Genomic DNA, 21,142 nt, shown 5'->3' with positions numbered 1-21,142 from the left:
TATAGGAAATTTGAATTCCAATATGATGGGTGCAGATTTTGAGGGGATTTTGCAGGATATTAATAAGGCTATTTCAAAGGAAGAACGTACTCCCGATCCTGTAGTTATGGAGATCATTCAGGATTTAGCGTAGAAAAATCTTAATGATAGCCGGATTCAAAGTAAGTCAGAGTTTTCGGAGCCAAGGGAATTTAATATAAGGCAAATGAACCCACAATGGGATGTTTCCGCAGATGGAGTGGGCTTAGGAGAATTAATCTAGATTGGTTAGAACCTAAGGATAGAAATAAGGGGGGCAAGAAAACAAGAGCTAAGGGTCTGAAGGAAACTATTGGGGGCAAGGAGCTTGATGTGGGCCCTCATATTGCAAATGAGCCGAAAAGAGGTAGTTGGACCAGGTTGGCTAATTGAGCAGCTGTACAGAAATACCATGAGATGCATGAATCAGAATTGGGCTCAAAATGGAAATTAAACTTAGATAAGGGTGGGGTTAAGTCTGAAGGGGGAAATGAGAAGAAGTTGAGAGTGGATGAAGAAGCTAAAAGTTTGGGATTGCTATTTGGTACACATCTAGGAGCGGCGAGGGTTGCTAAGCAACCCTGCCGAGCCCAATGAGTCTGTTAAGCTAGAACTGTCGAGAGCTTGGGAACCCTCAGACAATAAATGCCTTAAAGAAGGCAGTTAGGATAGAGAAGCCCAATTTTGTTTTTTTGATGGAAACTAAATCAAATGTTGATTGGATGAAGGTGATTAGGGATCGATGTGGTTTTAAGAAAGGTTTCTTTGTTCCTACTGTTGGCTGTAGTGGAGGTTTAGCCTTATTTTGGGAATCGGATGTAGTGGTTCATGTTTTGGGCTCTTCACCATCCTACATTGATGCTATTATTAAGGGAGGTAGCAATTTCATTCGTTCGCATTTAACTGGGTTTTATGGGAATCCGGATACTTCGAAGAGAGTTGAGTCGTGGCAGCTCCTTATGTCCATTTCTTCCACCTCACAACAGCCTTGGCTTATTATTGGGGATTTTAATGAGATTAGAAGAGCTGAAAAAAAAAGAGGGAGGTGCAGCTAGACCGGTTCAACAGATGGTTCGTTTTAATAATTCTATTGACTATTGTTGGCTGAAGGAATTAGACTTTGTTGGGCCAGTTTTTACGTGGATTTATCAGAAAGGAGATGGCTATCAAATCCGAGAAATACTTGATCGTGCCCTAGTGTCATCGGACTGGGCTATGTTATTTCCAAAGGCTTGGTTGTTTCACAAGTCCATATCTGTTTCTGACCATTGCCCATTGGTTTTGAAATTTCTTGAAGAGCAGAAACGTGGTAGGCACAAAAAACTTTTCAGATTTGAGTCCATGTGGTTAAAGGACTCTAAATGTGAAGGGATTGTGACATCAGCGTGGAATGAAGGGCTGTCCGATACCTCATACCATCCTATATAGGCTTGCTTAAATGCGTGTAGAACAAAATTGGAAGCATGGAATTGGACAGTGTTCGGTCATGTGGGAAAGGAAATAAATAGATTACAGAAGCATTTGGTGTGGCTCGAAGTTCAACCAACAGACCCGGGTATAATCCAAAAAATAAGGGAGACTAGAACCGAACTTAATTGTTGGCTTGAAAAGGAAAACTCCATGTGGAAGCAAAGATGTCGGTTGGATTGGTTTCGTGAGGGAGACCGTAATACTAGATTTTTTCATGCGAAGGCTTCATCAAGGTTCTAGAAAAACAATATTGAGGGTATTTATGATGCACAAGACGTATGGCAGATTGATGAAAGTGCCATTGGAAAAGTCTTTGTGGACTACTACTTAGAGCTTTTCTCCTTTTCTTCACCTACGGATTTTACAGAAATCTTAGAAGCAGTTCAGCCCAAAGTTACCCTAAAGATGAACTCTTGGCTGATAAAAGAGTTCCATTCGGGTGAGGTCTTTTGAGCCCTGAAGCAGATGTACCCATTGAAAGCACCAGGTCCTGATGGTATGCTCCCTTTCTTTTTTCAACATTTATGGCCTACAGTTGGTAATTTAGTCACTAAAACAGTGCTTGATTTCCTTAATTTTGGTATCTCTCCCCCAAAATTTAATGAAACTCATATTGTTTTAGTTCCTAAAATTAACAAACCAAAGAAAGTAATGGAATATAGACCCATTAGCTTGTGTAATGTGATTTATAAGTTGGCTGCTAAAACACTTGCTAATAGGTTGAAGAAAATTCTCTCTTCTATTATCAGTGATACTCAGAGTGCTTTTGTTAATGGTAGACTCATTACTGATAATGTTTTAGTTGCTTTTGAGACTATGCATCACATTAGCCAGAGAAGAATAGGTAAGAAGGGAGAAATGGCATTGAAGCTGGATATGAGCAAAGCATATGATAGGGTAGAATGGAGCTGCTTGAATAAAATTATGGAAAAATTGGGCTTCCATCCTAGATGGTGTAGCTTGATGATGCAATGTATCTCTTTTGTTACCTACTCCATTAGAATCAATGGTAAACCCACGGGACACATTATTCCATCTAGGGGCCTTCGCCAAGATGATCCCCTCTCCCCTTACCTTTTTTTACCATGTGCGGAAGGTTTATCAGCCTTAATTAAAAAAGCAGTTGCAGATGGGCATATGGAGGGTATTTCTTTATGTAGGGGTGGTCCCCTATTATCTCACCTATTTTTTGTAGATGACATCATTGTTTTTTGTAAAGCTTCCATTGAGGATTGTGATGCTCTACAGCGGGTCTTGAAGGTTTATGAACTGGCTTCAAGGCAACAACTGAATAGAGCAAAAACATCTCTCTACTTTAGTAGTAACACTGCAAGAGAAGTACAGGAGGAGATAAAGGCTAGGTTTGGGGCTCAAGTGATCAAGCAACACGAGAAATACTTGGGTCTTCCTTCTCTAGTAGGGAGAAATAAGAAAAATACGTTCAAAGAGATAAAAGAGAAGTTGGCTAGAAAACTGGCAGGCTGGAAGGAAAAACGGCTTTCTAAGGCTGGAAAAGAAATTTTGATAAAGGCTGTGGCCAGGGACGGAACTATATTCAAGAAGAGGGGGCTGTGGCCCCCCCAAATTTTTTTAAAATATTAAATAATAGGTATATATTTAAGATTTTAGAAAAAAAGTCCATGAAAAATTATATTTGGCCCTCTCAAGAAAATTATATTTCCCTCCCTCGACTTTGAATCCTAGTTCCGTCCCTGGCTGTGGCTCAATTAATTATTGGATTATATATTCTTGCCATAATTGAAATCTCGTCGTATTGTATTTTATAAAGAAAATGTTCGAGTTACAAATTATTTTACAAAGTACTGTTGATGTGGTGAATAATTATTGCTAAGTGAAAAAGTGATGGCAGATCTAGATAAAAATCGATAATAATAATTGGTCACAGCACAACAAAATTTTGTAAAATAGTTTGTAACTATAGCATTACTCTATAAACATGATAAAACCAAGCATGCATGGCCCCAACTCAATCAATATTAATTAACAGTAATTAATATTAATTAATAAATAGCTTTTGAAGCTTGTTATCCTAATCAGCTAAAATCATGGGGAATTCGTTATATATATAGCCATGGTATTATATTTTCAAAAGCATTCTACATATACTACTACCATCTTTGTAGCTTGTAGAAAAGACGTAGCCATATATGGTTGACATTATATCGACCATGTCCTTATCTTTCTTCTTCAGTCATGGGTCTGAATATGTTTTCATTTATGTAACCTTCTTATTTGCGCTTCTCTTTGCATTCATCTTCTTCTTTCTTTCAAAAATCTTCACCAAAAGCAAGCGACCCCTACTCCCTCCTGGCCCAAAACCATGGCCTATTGTGGGAAATCTCCCAGAGATGTGGAGGAAAAAACCTAGATATAGGTGGCTGCATAGCCTCATGAAAGAGTTGAACACAGAAATCGCTTGTGTACGTCTAGGAAGTGTGTATGTTGTGCCAGTAACTTCCCCAGAGATTGCCATGGAGTTTTTGAGGCAACATGATGCAGTGATGGCATCAAGGCCTATCACAGTCACCACTAGTATGTTCAGTGATGGGTTCTTGACTGCAGTCGTTGCACCTTGGGGAAAGCAATGGAAGAAGATGAGGAAGGTGCTCACTCACGAGATATTGAACCCGACAAGACTCGAATGGCTACGTAGTAAGCGAAAGGAAGAAGCCGATAATCTTCTCCAAGTGGTTAACAATATATGCAAATCAGGCTCGGTTGTTGATGTAAGGTTAGTTTCCCGACACTTCACTGGAAATATTCTGAGGAGAATGATGTTCAACAAAAGGTACTATAGGCAAGGAAGAGAGGATGGAGGGCCTTGTGTTGAAGAACAAGAGCATATTAAAGCACTATTTACTGTGCTTTTGTATGTGTATGCATTGTGTGTTTCTGATTACTTGCCAATCTTGAAGCCACTCGATTTAGATGGACATGAAAAGACTGTGAGGAATGCTTTGAATGTTATCAAAAAGTACGAGGATCCGATTATCAATGAGAGAGTAGAAATGTGGAAAGAGGGGAAGAGGACCCAGCCAGAAGACCTTCTTGATGTTTTCATTTCAGTTAAGGATGACAATGGGAAGCCATTGCTATCAGTGGCAGAGATCAAAGCACAAATCACGGTGATATACTTTAACATTTAATCGGTTTTTAAGAAATTATTCCCATATTCACGACTTTTATACTCCATTATCATTTTAATTAGATACCAAATAATTACTTTTTTTTTTTTTCACTATTGAAAACAAACCTAGGTTTGATAAGAAAAGAAGTATCCACTTAATCATTTTTAATTGATGGATCTTATTTGCATAGTATACGAAATTACAAATAACTTCTTGTTTAAACCATTGATTGGAATTTTTTTTTTTTTTTTTTTTTCATTGATTCAAATTTATCAATTTTGAAATGAGTGAATTCATTTTTGCCAGTTAGTGTCATTTAAAGAAATATTAATTATTATTGTTTTGAATATTCACTCATATCTTTTGTAATAAATTTATGGATAAGATTTAAAGAACTCCATAAATAAGATTTGGTTTCTATTTATCTAAGAATTCTAGGAGATTCTACCATCACACATTCTTAGCGTGTCACAAGTTCTTGTAGGGTGAGAAGTAAGGGTTGGAGTTCAAGTTTTCAGGAGAAAGTTTTACGCATATATACATTTACGTTAGACTAGAATATAATTTTTATCTCAAATAAAATATAAAATAAAAGAATTCTATAGGATCCATTCAGTTTTCTCCCTACAGAAATGTCCAGGTTATATATTTACAAAAATGTTTAGTTTTGTATACCTATTAATAGTCTTGTTGTTATTCATGCAGGAACTACTCCTTGCAACTCTGGATAATCCTTCCAATATAGCGGAGTGGGCTTTGGCAGAAATGCTAAACCAACCTGAGCAGCTACAAAAAGCAGTAGAGGAATTAGACAGGGTGGTTGGAAAGGAGAGACTTGTTGAAGAATCAGATATTCCTAACCTAAGCTATGTGGTGGCTTGTGCAAGGGAGTCTCTTAGGCTTCACCCAATTGCACCATTCAATCTCCCCCATGTCGCTAAAGAAGATCTTACTGTGGCTGGCTACTTCATCCCTAAAGGTAGTCAAGTCTTGCTAAGCCGATTAGGCCTCGGTCGAAACCCAAGAGTTTGGGAGGACCCCTTAAGGTTCAACCCTGAGCGACATTTCAAGGATAATTCACATGAGTTGGGGCTTGCAGAACCTGGCCTGAGGTTCATTTCCTTCACTAGAGGAAGGAGAGGGTGCATGGGTGGTACACTAGGGACACTCATTACTGTGATGCTATTTGCAAGACTTCTACAAGGTTTTACATGGAGAATTCCACCTGAGTTGGAGAAGATTGACCTTAAAGAGAACGACCGACTCTTCCTCGCCAAACCCTTGCATGTGTACGCAGAACCACGCTTGCCTGCTCATTTGTACCCAGCTTAATTGATAATTAAGTGGGATTCTAGTTTTATCTGCTAATATATTTGGTCATTGAATAATAGAATTTTATTTGAATTCTACTTAAACAGAAAATCAATTAAGACATGTTTTGTAGATTGTAATAAGAACTCTAATGTGATAACTATTTCGATGGTCTAACTATTTAGTAGTTGGACAATGTTTTTATTACAAGAAATAATTATTCTTTATGAATAGTTATTCTTTAAAATGGAAAATAATTATTAGGTGTAATAATTTCTAAAATTAATATATTTTTCAATAAATAAACTTTCCATATGCAAATAACAATCATAGAAATAAAAAATCATGAAAAATATCTCATCTCTCTCTCAGATTTAAAAAAGTATTATTTTTTAAAAATATAATTATTTGAGTAAAATATTTCTTAAAATAAATTTTAAGTTTTATTCTAATCTAACAACTCACAACTAAACTTATGAATAACTTTAATTATTCGGTTACAATATATTTCATAATTTTTATTCTCTGTAATTAAGATTACTATTTAGTATACCAAACATGCCCTTAATGTTTTCGTTAAATAATAAGAATAGTTATCATGGAGATAGAAAGAACATCATAATTTCAAATTTTATTGTATTTGAAAAAAAAAAAAAAAAGAGTAAATAACATTACTGTGGTGTTGTTTGCAAGACTTCTACAAAGTTTACATGGAGCATTCCATGTGAGTGGAAGAAGATTGACCTTAAAGAGAACGACCAACTGGTAGAATTTTTGATGGTTGAATAAGAGATTTAGGGTTCAATTTTCACTTACATCAAAAACCAATTAGTATATTGGTCTGATGATAAAGAGTTATCATCAAAAGCAGATACTATAGGTTGAAACTATCTCAAGGAAAAAAAAAAAAAAAAAAACCCTCTTCCTAGCCATCTTGCATGTATACGCAAAACCATGCCTGTTGCTCATTTGTACCTACCATAATTAATGTGTAATTAATAATATCAATAAGATTTTAATTTATTTCACTTATAAAGTTTTTTGTCATTGAATAAAAGATTTGAATTTGAATCCAACATATAAAAAAAACTAATTATATTTTTAGTCAAATGAGTCAATTTTGTACTAGAGGCTGTTTTGTTTTGTTCATAGGAACAAAATATTTTGATACCAAATAATATTAGAGTACCATTTTAGAAAACATGCTATATATATTTCTATATATATATGTAAGGACCAAATTTGGAACCCAACCCAAGATCGAATGGAGTAAGGCTCAAAAAGCCCAGAACAATGAATTTATAGAGAGTGGGTTGTAAAACTGGGTTAGAGTGAATTGGATCGCTGGTAAAATAGGCTCAACTCACAGGAACTAAGAAGATGCTTGGATTGAGTTTAGAAAAATAGTCCTCGGCACAAGTTCGAGGAGGTTAGCTCTTATATATTCCTTACAAGTATGATTACAAGTTTGATTCTTAATTACTACAGTATTTCTCTCTTGATTTTTTCCGTCCCCCTTCAATGGAGAATTTCTCTTATTATATAGTCCCCTTCAAACGATCTTGGCCTTCCACTCGTTGGCCATCCATTCCCTTACTTGAGTGCTTGTCCCATTGAACACCTCCTCAGGCTACCTTGTGCGTTGGGACGGCCAACATAGCCCTGTTCAGGGGTCTTCTCCACACTAATGTAGCCAAAAAGTTAGCTGCAGAGCCTTAAATACGATGGTAGTGGATTCCTTCTTAGATATTTTAGGGCTTCCATTTGTACTTTGTTTTTGCAATGCTTGTCTGTGCTCACAGAACTTTCTGGAATACCTTTCTGGATGGTAAACTACTTGTTCAGACTTCAGCATAATCAGTCCGAGGTGACATCTGTCCTCAGCCTACCCTCTTATGCCATTATGGCTAAAGTTGACCTCATCACCCATTAGCATGGGTCCCCTTGATGGTGTTCACCCCTCCTCAGATGGTCTTTAGTCCTCAGCTTGGGCCTTGGGCCCAAGACACACATAAACGACAGTCTCCAAGGCCCAATGCCCCTACAATATATATATATATATATATATATACATGCATGCATGCTTGTATTTATTTTATGAAAGTATGAATTTATTAATTTTTATGTTTATTAACAAAAAATTTAAAGTCTAAATATTAGCCTAAGTACACTAAATAACATTTTTTTTTTTTTTTTTTTTTTTTTTTTTTTTTTTTTTTAATTTCAAAATTTTAACATTTTTTTTTTTGCTCTTAATTATACCAGCCAATACATCCGAGTATGCTAGGTACAGGCCTAGGCCGGTGTAACCTAGCATTTTTTTGGGTACATTTTAAAGGAGTACCAATACTGGCTTAATGACCAGTATGATATATTTTTTTCAGTATGGCTGGTACCGGTATAATATTGATTTCCTTGATTTTAGTTGGAAAATAAAATTATAGAGTTGTGGAGATAGGTGTGCTAACCGTAAAGATAGAGGAAAGAAAAGGAAATATTGACAAAGTTAGAACAAAATAATTAACGAACTATGAGGACTTTAAACTTACGAAATTTGTATGAGACGACTCTTGTTGTGGAAATCAATTATCTTTGTAACGACTCAATGGCCTTGACTTTCATGCAATCTACTACTAATATTGAGTGAGATGCAATTTGTAGGGACACGATTTTTAACGACCCAAGGATGACGTTGGGCTCGTGTGTAAAGGGCCCGAACAATATGATTTGTAGAGAGTGGGTTTGGAAAGACCTGCCTTTGGGCGCTGGGTTTCGGTTTGGTCCCGGTTTCATGAGCGATCATACAAAGATGGGTTTGGACTGTATAGCTGAGCTTTGCATCATTGTAGTTTGAAAGGTTTGACTCCTCGGAATTAGTCCGAGGAGCATTACATTCTCACCATTCCTCCTCCCTTTTTCTTCCTTCTTTCTCCGGGGCCTCTTTTTTAGCTCTCTTTTCCCTTTTATACTAGTATTCACTTCCCCTTCTTCATCTACATGTCAGTTTCTCCTTATTTGGGGTAATTACTCGTCCTATCAATCTATACGTCAGAGTGGCTGGGAAAAGCTGGATAGCATGGTATGGAGTATGGGCTTGTTAGCCGCTGGGCTCCACATTATGGTGTTGGCAGCTTTCTCGTTTGTACTGCTCTTGTACTGAGTTTGTCCTTTTCCCACAGACGTTTTGTGAGGTGTTGAGCATGAGATCGTCCTCGGCCACATTCTTGGGCCGTTAAGGGGCTTTCGTCATACGTCCTCGGCAATAGGCTCCTCGGCTTGGGCTTTGGGCCCTTAATGTGAAGTGGGCTGGGATTTCAAATTTTAGGCCCCACACAATTTATTTTAAATATTTACTTATTTTTCCTTTACGTAACATGCTATCTTTTATTTTTAAAGATTTTTTTTTTATTTAGTTATCTAATTTAATTTAGTTATTATTTTATATGCAATAGGAATAAGTATACATGTGGAGGTTGATAACTTAATATTGTCCCTGGTAGCTAGTACTTTTTTAGTTTTTTAGTTCTTTTGAGGTGATGATAATATTAGTTGAGCTTGTAAACATAAAATATCATTTTTTTAAAATTTTTAATTTTTTTTGAGTATTTGTTTTTGTTTTTGTATTTGTATTGAAAGAAAGACAAAGACAAAGACACAATATAATCAATTTATTCATTTTTTTATTATTATATTATTTTTGCATATGAAAAATATGCATTGACCTGATATTGATCCAATCCTAAAAAGTAACAAGAAAAAGGGTCATATATTTTACAAGTCGTTTAAAATGATTTGTTTTTTTTATATGAACTTGATTGACTCATCCATCTAATAGGTCTATCTTTCTTTTTTCTTTTTTTTTTCCTTTTTCTTTTTTAACAAAAATAATGTGAATTCTATTAAGATATTAAATTCTATAAGGACATCATGTAAAACTTGTGTTTTACCCCTTCAATCCCAACATGCCACATTATCTTATCACATATTTAAGTAAAATGCTGATGTGACAATCATTTATTAGATGGTATAAAACATGAATTTTACACTCCATCTTTACCAAATTTGAACTCATAGTACTTTACCTCCATATGTATATCATGGAGCAATTATGGGCTAGACCTAGCAAATTGGTTGAGTTGATTGGGTTTTGGCTAGATCAAGTTTGAGCCCTAAAAGGGTAGTAACCTTATGACCCTTATCTAGTCCTTTGAGGGTTGGGTTAGTCCGTTGAGGGTCGGGTCACAATCTGATATGACCTATATTTTTTTTACATGCCAAAAATAAATAAAAAAATTGATCATATTGTCTTTGTATTCCTTTCAATACAAATAAAAGAACAAATAAATATAGGTTTGATTTTCAATTTTTATTGGGCTGTGTCCCATTATTTATTTGGAGTTGCTTGTGTCCCATTTTGTCTACTTCGGTCCTATTCAGTCCACATTTCTCCTATTCGGTCTACTTTGGTCCATTTTGTCCACTTTGGTCCTAATCTATCCATTCGTTCTTATTCGATCCACTTTAGTTATATTCAGTCCACCTTGTTCCTATTCAATTGGTCTACTTCGTTCCATTTGGTCTAATTTGGTCCATTCGAGCCACTTTAGTCCATTTTGGTCTACTTCACTATATTTTTTGTTCATTTACATAATGAAAGAAGCCATGTTTGGGTTGAAAACACCTATTCTAAATCCAAATTTATTTTAAAAAAATGAATCTCAAAACTCATAATATCTAAAATCTTAAACATAATATTTATTGTTGCTACGCTTTTATTGAGCCATATTAACGTAACATTTCAATCCATTTCAGTACAGTTAATTGTAAGTGAAAGTATTTCTAAAATAAAGGCTATGAACATACAAATGCAATATTTAGGGTAGTTATTTAAATGAATTACATGAGGTTGATTATACATTTAAGAAAAATAAATAAATATATGTATGTATAGTTTTAATTTAAATACATTGTTCAAATTATTCATTCTCTTAAAAAGAGATTATCATGTTAATCAAAACTCATATCAAAGTTATACTGAATATGTATAATTTATTCTCTAAATTTTGTTGTAGAAAGAAAGAGATTACTTATGATGGGGAACTAAAAAATACAACACCAAAACGTATGATCCCAAAATAGAGTTTTAAAAATCACAATGATTTATAAATATAAAGTAGAAATAATAAAAAATCAAGAGATAAAGAGAGATAATAATCACTTTTTCAAAAGAGAATGTGAGTGAGAATAATATGAAATTTATAGAAAATAATATTAGAAGAAAAAAAGGTAAAAAAATAGTAATAAATACCAAATTATTCAAGTCATGTTATATAATAAAATAACGTTATATTCTTATATATTATATTTATAGTGCAATATGATAACATCCATGAAATTAAAGAGATTAAAAAAGATAACAACTAAAAAAATACAAAACTTAATCACATCAATCCAACGTAGAGTTCCAAATAATACAAAAATTCATCAACCTATAGTAGAGATGCAAGAAAAAAAAAATCCAAAAAAAGGAAGAAGAAAAAATTTGAGAGAGAGAAGGAGAGAAATAACATTTTGTGTGTGAGAAAACCATATATAAAATGGGAAAGAGAATTGTAAATTTATAGTAAGAGTAGGAGAATAAGAAAAGCCAAAAATAAAGGAAGATAAATAGATAGAAGAAAAGTGATATTAAGGTAGATAGTAGATGAAATGATAAAACAGAGGGAAAATTTAGAGAAAATATAACAGTAAATTGTAAAATTAATAAGAAAAAAAAAAGAATTAAAAATTGAAAGCTCGAAAATGTGTTAAAAACACAAGAGCTGTTTAGACCCCCAAATAAAAGATTATAGCTCGATTGATTTTACTTTAACTTATACAAAGTGCGAAAAAGAGTAAATACGAGTGGATAAACAAACAAACTACTCTAACCCATAATCATTATAACACAGTAGTAAAATGAATGGTAAAAGAGTAGGGAAGAAGAACGCAAACACAAGATAACATGCCGAAGTGTTATCGAAGAGAAAACCGAAGTACTCAGCATAAAACCTCACCGCCGCCCTCCAAGCGGTAATCGATCCACTAGATAATCAGTTAAGATACGCGAATAGCAAAAGACCCTCTAAGCCTAGTCTACCCAATGCACCTAAGCCCTCCAAGCTCCTACTCCAACAAGGCTTCTCGGAACCGTGTCTTGTCTAGCTTTCCAGATCCCGCAATACGCCTGATTGCATCCACCAAGCCTTCCCGGCTTCTTTTGGTAAATCCCCAAAGCTTCCCCATCTTCAAAACTCTCTCTACACTTTGAATAGGTGTGGGTTATGTTTGGGTACAAATCTCCTCTCAAGGTATGACAATGGGAGAGGGAAGGAGAAGAGGCTACAATGATTTCTCACTAAGGATGGGTAGCTCTCTCTCTAAAAGATGGGTGTGTGTGTTGTAGAAAACCTATCTAGGGTTTTTCTCTCTGAATGGTCTCTTCACAATTTGTGGGTAATGAGGGTATATATAGTATGGGTGAAGGGTAAAAAAGTCACATTTAAAAATCTTTCAGGCAGAATGTTTCATGACTACCTCGCGGGAAGGCTTTACTTGCGGACACTTGCGAAACTGACAGTCTGGCACGACTCTTCAGCTTCCAGCATGTGCTTCTCACATGGCTCTTTCGCGGGTTAGCTTCTTGTGAGCTTCTCACGAAATCCATTGATTCTTCACCAACTTAAAACTAAACCCAATACAATAAAATCCTACAAAATACAAGGAAAAAAATAAAAGCAATTACAACATTTTTTGTCATGGAATAAAGCCAACATAAAACATAGTTGTAAATTACAACTTTACAATCTCCCCCTTTAGCTATTCTGTGACAAAACACCCTATAACAGACTCTAGACCTAAACATGAGTTTGGGAACAATGGAAAAACTCACTCATACCTAAATCTAGAAGCTGTGATGAACTTGGAACATATATACCTGTAACCTGAAACACTTGCACAAAACACATTAGACCTTTAAGGTAAATCAAGTGATAAAATGACAAGTATAATGTAACAAGTAAATTACGATCAAGTAAATATGATGTGAAACATGTGAGCAACTTGATCATACAACAAAACAGTCATATGGAAATGATTACAATGATCATATAGCAAAGCAAATGATCATCCGAATATGCAATCAATAAAGCACAATAGCATAAGGATGTATGCATGTCCAACACATAAGCATGATGCGATGAGAGCAGCAAAGCATAGATACTAAACATAACTCAAAGTACCATAAAACAACGAGAAAATAAGCATAATATAAAATAAAGACAAAACAAGGTTTTCTAAAAAAGGATGTCTTCTCCCCCTTGGTATATGCATCTCCTCAAAGGCTTTCTCCCCCTACGAATGTGCATGAGGTAGAATTTTCCCCCCTAAGAATGTGCACATGAGTCATATAGAAATGACGAAACACATCAATATACTCTCCGGTATACTCTCTCCCTTTTTGTCATGAATAGACAAATGAATCAAGAGGAAGGAGGGAAAGAAAATAAGATATGAACAAGGGTAAACGATGATGCATGAGAGGTGCAAGATGAATGAGAAAATGAAGCTCAAATGAAAGACAAAAACATAAAAAAAATTGCAATAAAGAATAGAGTAAACATGACATGTTAAGGATGATGAAACAGGATATAGACCTAGGCATGACATAGACACAAGAACATGTTATATGTGCTAAAAGGTCTAAAAAGACTTAAATAACATGAGTGAATGCAAAACATGTCAAGTGTTAGAGTGTGTGCAGCAAAGGTACATCTAGTGTGCATCTAATGTGCATGTAAGATGCGTGACCAATGCATGAATAAGCACTCACGGGGCAAAGTGTATAAAACACACCACCAATGATCAAAACATGATAAACATGAATAATTATGGTGATCCCTAAAAATTTGGTACTCATTGGAGTTCAAAACAACGAAAAAAATGACATTTAAGCATTTTATCAAACACTTGGAGTGCACACACTATACACGTATGTTAAACAATACATGAACATATGAAAATCTTGCCTAAATACATGTTATTTTTGCCACAAGAGGCCAACATCCAAAGCAAATCATCATTTAAAACAAAGCCCAATCAAAAAGATTGACAAAAATTAAGTTTTCCAACTCCCATTTGAAAAAATCATAACTATGAATATAAAACCTCCAAAAACATAATCTAAGGATAAAAAATAATGAAAAGAGTTAAAGATTACTTTAGAGATGTTAATGAAATGGAAAAACAACTGAATTTAGTTGGGTTTTGATGTAGAAACATTAAAATAAGGGTTTGGGAGAGGATGTGAGAAGTTTAAAACAAATGACCCACAAAATGTCCTTTAAAAGCTGATCTGGAAATTTTCGCTGGTAATTTCGCTGGTTAGAATCTCATGAAATTTCGTTGGTAAGCCTTACTTGCGAAACAGTCGTGAAACCCTCTGTCCAAAGCTGAAAAACTTGAGAATTGGACCCTTTAACTCGTGACTGAACTTACGCATGAAATAAGTCACGGAAACATCCAGAAAACATGTTTTTCACACAAAAAAAAATTCGAAAATTTTTGAAAAACATGGGTGATACAAATCACCTCCAAAAGCAAACAAAGAGACCAAAAATCTTTTTGATTTGATCCACATATGGTTGAGCACACACACATCACATTTGAACATGTATAATCACTCAATTGAAATGGATATTCATTGAACATTAGACTTGTGTGTTGTGTGTGTGTGTCAAATGTGGAATAGTTCTTAGTCTAGAGTGAAGTTTCAATGATCAATGCAATCAAGTCATATACAACTAGTACTAAGTCAAGTGGTCTATCTTAATTATAGAAATGAACATATATGACTTCCCATAAAAATGATTACAAAATCTTAGAAGCTTTTCTTTTGGCTTCTGCACAAATCATAACATTTGATCATTTATGAACAATACATCTCATTTTGAGATCGGTGTTTGAAATTTTTGATATTTCAATATTGAGAATGATCCTTTGGCTTTTTTAGCACCATACATTCCAATTTAAAATGTCGCTTTTCCTTTTTCCTAGTCAAATACTAGTACGTGCGACGGCTTTTACAGCTCATTATCTCTTTTCATTTTGAGATTTACATTTGTTGAGCTCTTTAAGCAAAAACATAAAAACAAAGGTGGGAAGAGATATATGCACAAGTCTATGCAAGTGTCAAGACCATCAAGACTATTGACCAATCATTCATGACAAGCTTAAAGATCTATTTACAACAATCACATATAGTTTTCAAGATTTCTCCCACAAAGATATATGTGCATACAAAACAAGCAAAGCTCGTAAATGCACTACGCCATTAGTACAAAGGTACTAGGCCAAACTTACATGTGATATGAGCTCAAACATATACGATCAAACTTTTTAAAATTTTCACTTTTTATGTGGTTTTGGATTTTTACTCACACAAAACAAAAGCAATAAAGTAAGATCAAAAACAAAAACAAAACAGTGCATATAAAGAGATGCATGATGCACAAATGCATGACAATGAAGCATCTAATGCATGAAGGGTCCCACAGAGATCGAAAGAATTAGATCAAGGACCAAAAGAGCACAAGCTTAACCATAGGAACCATTCCTCATCCAAATAGAACAATTGTTTGGAATGAGTGTCTCTTGAGAAGTGAGACGAGGGTTGGAAGAATGAGAACTGGAGATGCACATAGACAAGGAGGTAAGAACATCAAAAACTTTCTTCAACAACTTACCATTTTCTCTCAAAATCGGTTTAGCTTTCATAACACAACTTCCAAAAAACTCAAGTTTCTCTTTTCTTTTTATTCTTTTAAGAGCTTGAAACTTAGAGAGCAATGAGGTCTTAGGTGACCAAGGACACCACAATGGTGACAAACAATGGGTTTAGGTCCACTAGACTTTTTAGGAGGGGATCTAGCACTATGGTTTTATTATTTCTTCAACATAGGGCATTGAGGTCTTATGTGACCGATCACACCGCAATGGTGGCAAGTAGGAACAAAATTAAATCCACTCAATTCCCTAGGATGGGACCTAAACAGAGGGCATAGGCTTAAGAGCCTCTCTTTCCACTTTTTGATTTCTTTTGTGTGGAGGAATGTACACCGATTTGTCATTTGAGGTAGAACACACAATAGGCACAAAATCGGGTACCATAACATGATTGCAACATAGCTTTTCTTCAATTTTAGCAATATGTTCAGCAATCAAACACTTGGTATGCATCTTAAGAGATTCATTTTCACATTTAAGATCATCAACTAGTTTGTTAGACAAAACAAGTTTAGCATCCAAGTCTATATTCAAACATTCAAACTCTTTCATCTTTTCAAGAGAATTTTCAGCAAGCTTCTTATATTTTTCAACCAATTTATTGGATTCATTGAGCTTAGCAATCAAATCATCATTTTCACCAGTGAACTTGCTCAAATTCTCATGAAACTTCCTAAACTTTTTCTTCAAGAGTCTGACATTTGGAATATCAACAACAACACCCATAGATTCATGTAACATGTCATCATAATTTTGAGGATTAACACTCATAGATGCATTTTCACAAACACATGGCATGTTACAATCAACAACATCCATATAATCATACAAAGCATTATCCATGACAATACACACAAAGGGTCAAGGATCACACTTAGGTAATGAAACCAAAACAAGTGTACCCGCTCTGATACCAATTGAAAGCTCGAAAATGTGTTAAAAATCAAGAGCTGTTTAGACCCCCTAAATAAAAGATTACGGCTCAATTGATTTTACTCTAACTTATACAAAGTGCGGAAAAGAGTAAATGCGAGTGGATAAACAAACAAACTACTCTAACCCATAATCATTATAACACAGCAGTAAAATGAAAGGTAAAAGAGTAGGGAAGAAGGATGCAAACACAAGATAACACGCCGATGTGTTATCAAAGAGGAAACCAAAGTACTCGGCGTAAAACCTTTCCGCCGACCTCCAAGCGGTAATTGATCCACTAGACAATCAGTTGGGATACGCGAATAGCAAAAGACCCTCCAAGCCTAGTCTACCCAATGCACCTAAGCCCTCCAAGCTCCTACTCCAACAAGGCTTCTCGGAACCGTGTCTTGTCTAATTTTCGGGATCCCGCAATACGCCAGATTGCATTTGCCAAGTCTCACCGGCTTCTTTTTGCAAATCCCCAAAGCTTCCTAAGCTCCAAAACACTCTCTACACTCTGAATATGTGTGGGTTATGTTTGGGTACAAATCTCCTCTCAAGGTATGACAATGGGAGAGAGAAGGAGAAGAGGCCACAATGATTTCTCACTAAGGATGGGTAGCTCTCTCTCTAAAAGATAGGTGTGTGTGTTGTAGAAAACCTATCTAGGGTTTTTCTCCCTGAATGGCCTTTTCACAATTTGTAGGTAATGAGGGTATATATAGTATGGGTGAAGGGTAAGAAAGTCACACTTAAAAATCCTCCAAGCAGAATGTTTAGCGACTACCTCGCGGGAAGGCCTTACCCGCGAGATACTCTCGAAACTGACAGCCTGGCACGATTCTTCAGCTTCCAGCATGTGCTTCTCACATGACTCTTTCGCGGGTTAGCTTCTCGTGAGCTTCTCGCGAAATCCACTGATTCTTCATTTTGTACTGGATTTTTCACCAACTTAATACTAAACCCAATACAATAAAATCCCACAAAATACAAGGAATAAAATTAAAGCAATTATGACATTTTTTGTCATGGAATAAAGCCAACATAAAACATAGTTGTAAATCATAACTTCACAAAAATGATAGAGAGTGTTAAAAATGGGTGAATGATGTGACTCAACAAGAACGTAGCAATAATAAATGCTATGCTTTAACTTTAAGATATATATAGAATATAGATTATAGTTTTTTAAAAATAAGAAGGGGAGAGAGAGAGAGATTAGTGTCGGGACTAGGTATCCATTGGCAAGAAATTTGGGTAGGTATTAGGTACGAGTGGTAATTGGGTTTTGGAGTTTGGATATCGACTGGTATAATTTTTAGGTCAGGCTTGGGTATACTGGACCCAAATTTGCTCCGTGGCCATTCCTAACTTGCCTCTTAGACTTAAATATGTAATTTTTGAAGCTGCCACTGAACCATAATGTCTACTACTTAAATGGGGGATGATGAACTTGAGTGAAAACTTCTTAAATACATGTTGAACTTGAAGTAACCCTTAAGTTGGTCTTGTTCCAAAACTTTTAGAACACCCACAGTAGATGTGGGATATGTGCCAAATGCTAAATATTTGGCACATATCCCACACCAAACCTAGTTTAAGCCCATTTATCAGATGTTGTAAATGTTAAATTTTTTGCAACTTGCTACAGTAAAATCACAAATATACAACTGTACGGTACGTTGTGGTATATTGGTTTATTAATTTTTTATTTCTCTTTCAACCCTCATATCTCTTTCATTTCTCCTTCAGCTCACCGCCTCCATCTCCATCTCCACTCTCCCATTCTTTTTCTTCTTCCCTCTTCCCCATTGCTCTATTGTCTTCCCGTTCACGAATATGAGCCACCATCAATTTCGTTTCTACCATCACTGATCTATATCCTTCACCGGTTTTTTTTCCCCTTTTGTTCGCTCTGTCCTCTCTGTTCTATCGATGTCGGGTCTGGTTTATTTGTCTCCATTTTGGTTGTGATTTTCGATTGTGGGTCTGGTTTTATTTTCCGATTGTGATCGGCGTGGGCGTAGGCCTTTGGGTTATGGGTCTCTCCTCTCTGTTTTTTTTCCCTTTTGTTCGCTCTATCCTCTCTGTTCTATCGGCGTCGGTCTGGTTGTGGGTCTTCCCCGTTGCTCTATTGTCTTCCCGTTCATGAATATGAGCCACCATCAATTTCGTCTCTACCATCACTGATCTATATCCTTCACCGGTTTTTTTCCCCTTTTGTTCGCTCTGTCCTCTCTATTCTATCGGTGTCGGGTCTGGTTTATTTGTCTCCGTTTTGGTTGTGATTTCCGATTGTGGGTCTGGTTTTATTTTCCGATTGTGATCGGCGTGGGCGTAGGCCTTTGGGTTATGGGTCTCTCCTCTCTGTTTTTTTCCCCTTTTGTTCGCTCTGTCCTCTTTGTCCTATCGGCGTCGGTCTGGTTATGGGTCTTCCCCGTTGCTCTATTGTCTTCCAGTTCATGAATATGAGCCACCATCAATTTCGTCTCTACCATCACTGATCTATATCCTTCACCGGTTTTTTTCCCCTTTTGTTCGCTCTATGCTCTCTGTTCTATTGGTGTCGGGTCTGGTTTATTTGTCTCCGTTTTGGTTGTGATTTCCGATTGTGGGTCTGGTTTTATTTTCCGATTGTGATCGGCATGGGCGTAGGCCTTTGGGTTATGGGTCTCTCCTCTCTGTTTTTTTTCCCTTTTGTTCGCTCTATCCTCTCTGTTCTATCGGTGTCGGTCTGGTTGTGGGTCTGGGTTGTGGTTGTGATTTCCGATTGTGGGTCTGGTTTTATTTTCCGATTGTGATCGGCGTGGGCATAGGCCTTTGGGTTGTGGGTCTCTTCTCTCTGTTCTATATCCCGGTGAACTAACCGAGCCCTTTCGTCTCATCAGAGAGTAGGCTCTTTGAATCAATTCTTGGCGAAAGAACTTTGTGAGTGGACTTCCGGTTTCGTGAAAGAGGCCCTGGTGAAATCTGCCATGGAATTTCTGCTATTGACTTATTATTATTAGTTTATGGTTTTTTGATTCTCAATTGGTAAGTTGTATAGGCAGTGAGGATGATGTCAATACCATCAAACTATGAAAGCTTTAAGGCTTGTAGATGTCATAAGAAATGATTTCTCTTTGACCCCTTTTTCTTAAACTCTATTTACTTTGAATAGTGTTTTATGTTTTGCATTTGATTTCTTCCTTGTGCTATTCCTAGACTGCATGTGTTATGACATGTTTACTAAGACTTTTTCCTTGATGCATCTAAAGTGTCTTGTATTGAATGTTGGTTTGATCATTTATATTACTAATGTGAGAGAAAAAGAATTATGTAATAGTAGTGCTGTGGTGGTGGATTAACTTGCCATACATAAGATATTTTCTCCTTGATGATTACTGTCAAAAGAAAATAGATTTTACACAAATTGGTGGTGGGTGTTGACAAATTACTTGGTATAGTTTTTTTATTACATGATCAACTAGTTCTATTCACATGTTAGGACACAATGCCACATGTATGCATTCTCTGAACCGTCTGCTTACTTGTAAATGAAATGATTGGAATTAGTGGTTGGACAATAGAGTTTGTGTTTACATAAGCTTGAGCTCTTTGAATTGTCTCCATGTACTCATATTCATAGCCTATTGGCTTTAAGCTGGAATTGTTTCACAGTGTCTGTATGAATTCCCTTTTTTTTTCCTACTCTTTATTTTTAAACATTCCTCTCCTCCAATACCAAAAATATGATCAACATTTGAATAAAACATTTTTCTCCCCTATTTATGTTGTCTTCTTTTTCGGTCCAAATTATTATAATTTTTCTCTAATTCACAAAAAGTAGGACTGCTTAATCTTTTTGTTTTTGTTTCTATCTCTCTCTCACTCTCTCTCTCTCTCTCTCTCTATATATATATATATATATAGAGAGAGAGAGAGAGAGAGAGAGAGAGAGAGCTATATATAGAGAGAGAGAGAGAAAGAGAGAGAGCTTAATGAATATGTATATGAATGGCATGAATTGGGAGAAAAAAATTATCAAAATTAAAAGTTAAATGTCAATTCTTTTCCCAATATTTATAAAGAAGTAAAAGATAGTTCAAGTAGTGACACATGTGATGACTTATGATCGATGATGATGTGTAGATTCTTTTTTCTTTCTTTTCTAGTGGTAGAATCTTTCATTATATAAAACAACCAACAATACAAGGTAGCTAATTACCAAACCAAGAGCTCTAACCACATAAATTGTTTGTAGGAGATATTGATTATCTTATCCTTTAGAGATAGCCAGCTGATTACTGTCCATGCAGTACACTTCCTGTCCATTGAAAATGTTATGTGCTTATCATTCTTTTATAAGATATTGCAATCAAACCTTCTTTTAAAGTTATTGATTTCATTTCATATTATGATAATGGCATCTATATTGATAATTGCTTTCTAATGTTTTCTTATAGTTTATCTCC

The 21,142-nt window shown here is 35.6% G+C and overlaps 1 protein-coding gene and 1 non-coding gene across 2 annotated transcripts; both read left to right on the top strand.

The window, feature by feature from the left end:
• The first annotated feature begins 3,602 nt into the window (after nt 1-3,602).
• LOC115976056 (isoleucine N-monooxygenase 2-like) lies at nt 3,603-6,112 on the top strand. Its single transcript, XM_031097179.1, has 2 exons — nt 3,603-4,634; nt 5,343-6,112. Exons 1-2 carry the CDS (start codon nt 3,657-3,659, stop codon nt 5,967-5,969), a joined length of 1,605 nt encoding a protein of 534 aa, XP_030953039.1. The 5' UTR covers nt 3,603-3,656; the 3' UTR covers nt 5,970-6,112.
• A 13,620-nt stretch (nt 6,113-19,732) lies between these two features.
• Nucleotides 19,733-19,818, top strand: LOC115956275. Its single transcript, XR_004084289.1, has one exon. It is a non-coding gene; the product is annotated as a small nucleolar RNA snoR116 (small nucleolar RNA).
• The last annotated feature ends 1,324 nt before the right edge of the window (nt 19,819-21,142 follow it).

The sequence above is a fragment of the Quercus lobata genome, chromosome 1 (assembly GCF_001633185.2).
Source record: "Quercus lobata isolate SW786 chromosome 1, ValleyOak3.0 Primary Assembly, whole genome shotgun sequence".
In the NCBI taxonomy this organism is placed as follows: domain Eukaryota; kingdom Viridiplantae; phylum Streptophyta; class Magnoliopsida; order Fagales; family Fagaceae; genus Quercus; species Quercus lobata.
This window is presented reverse-complemented; position numbering and strand designations above follow the sequence as displayed.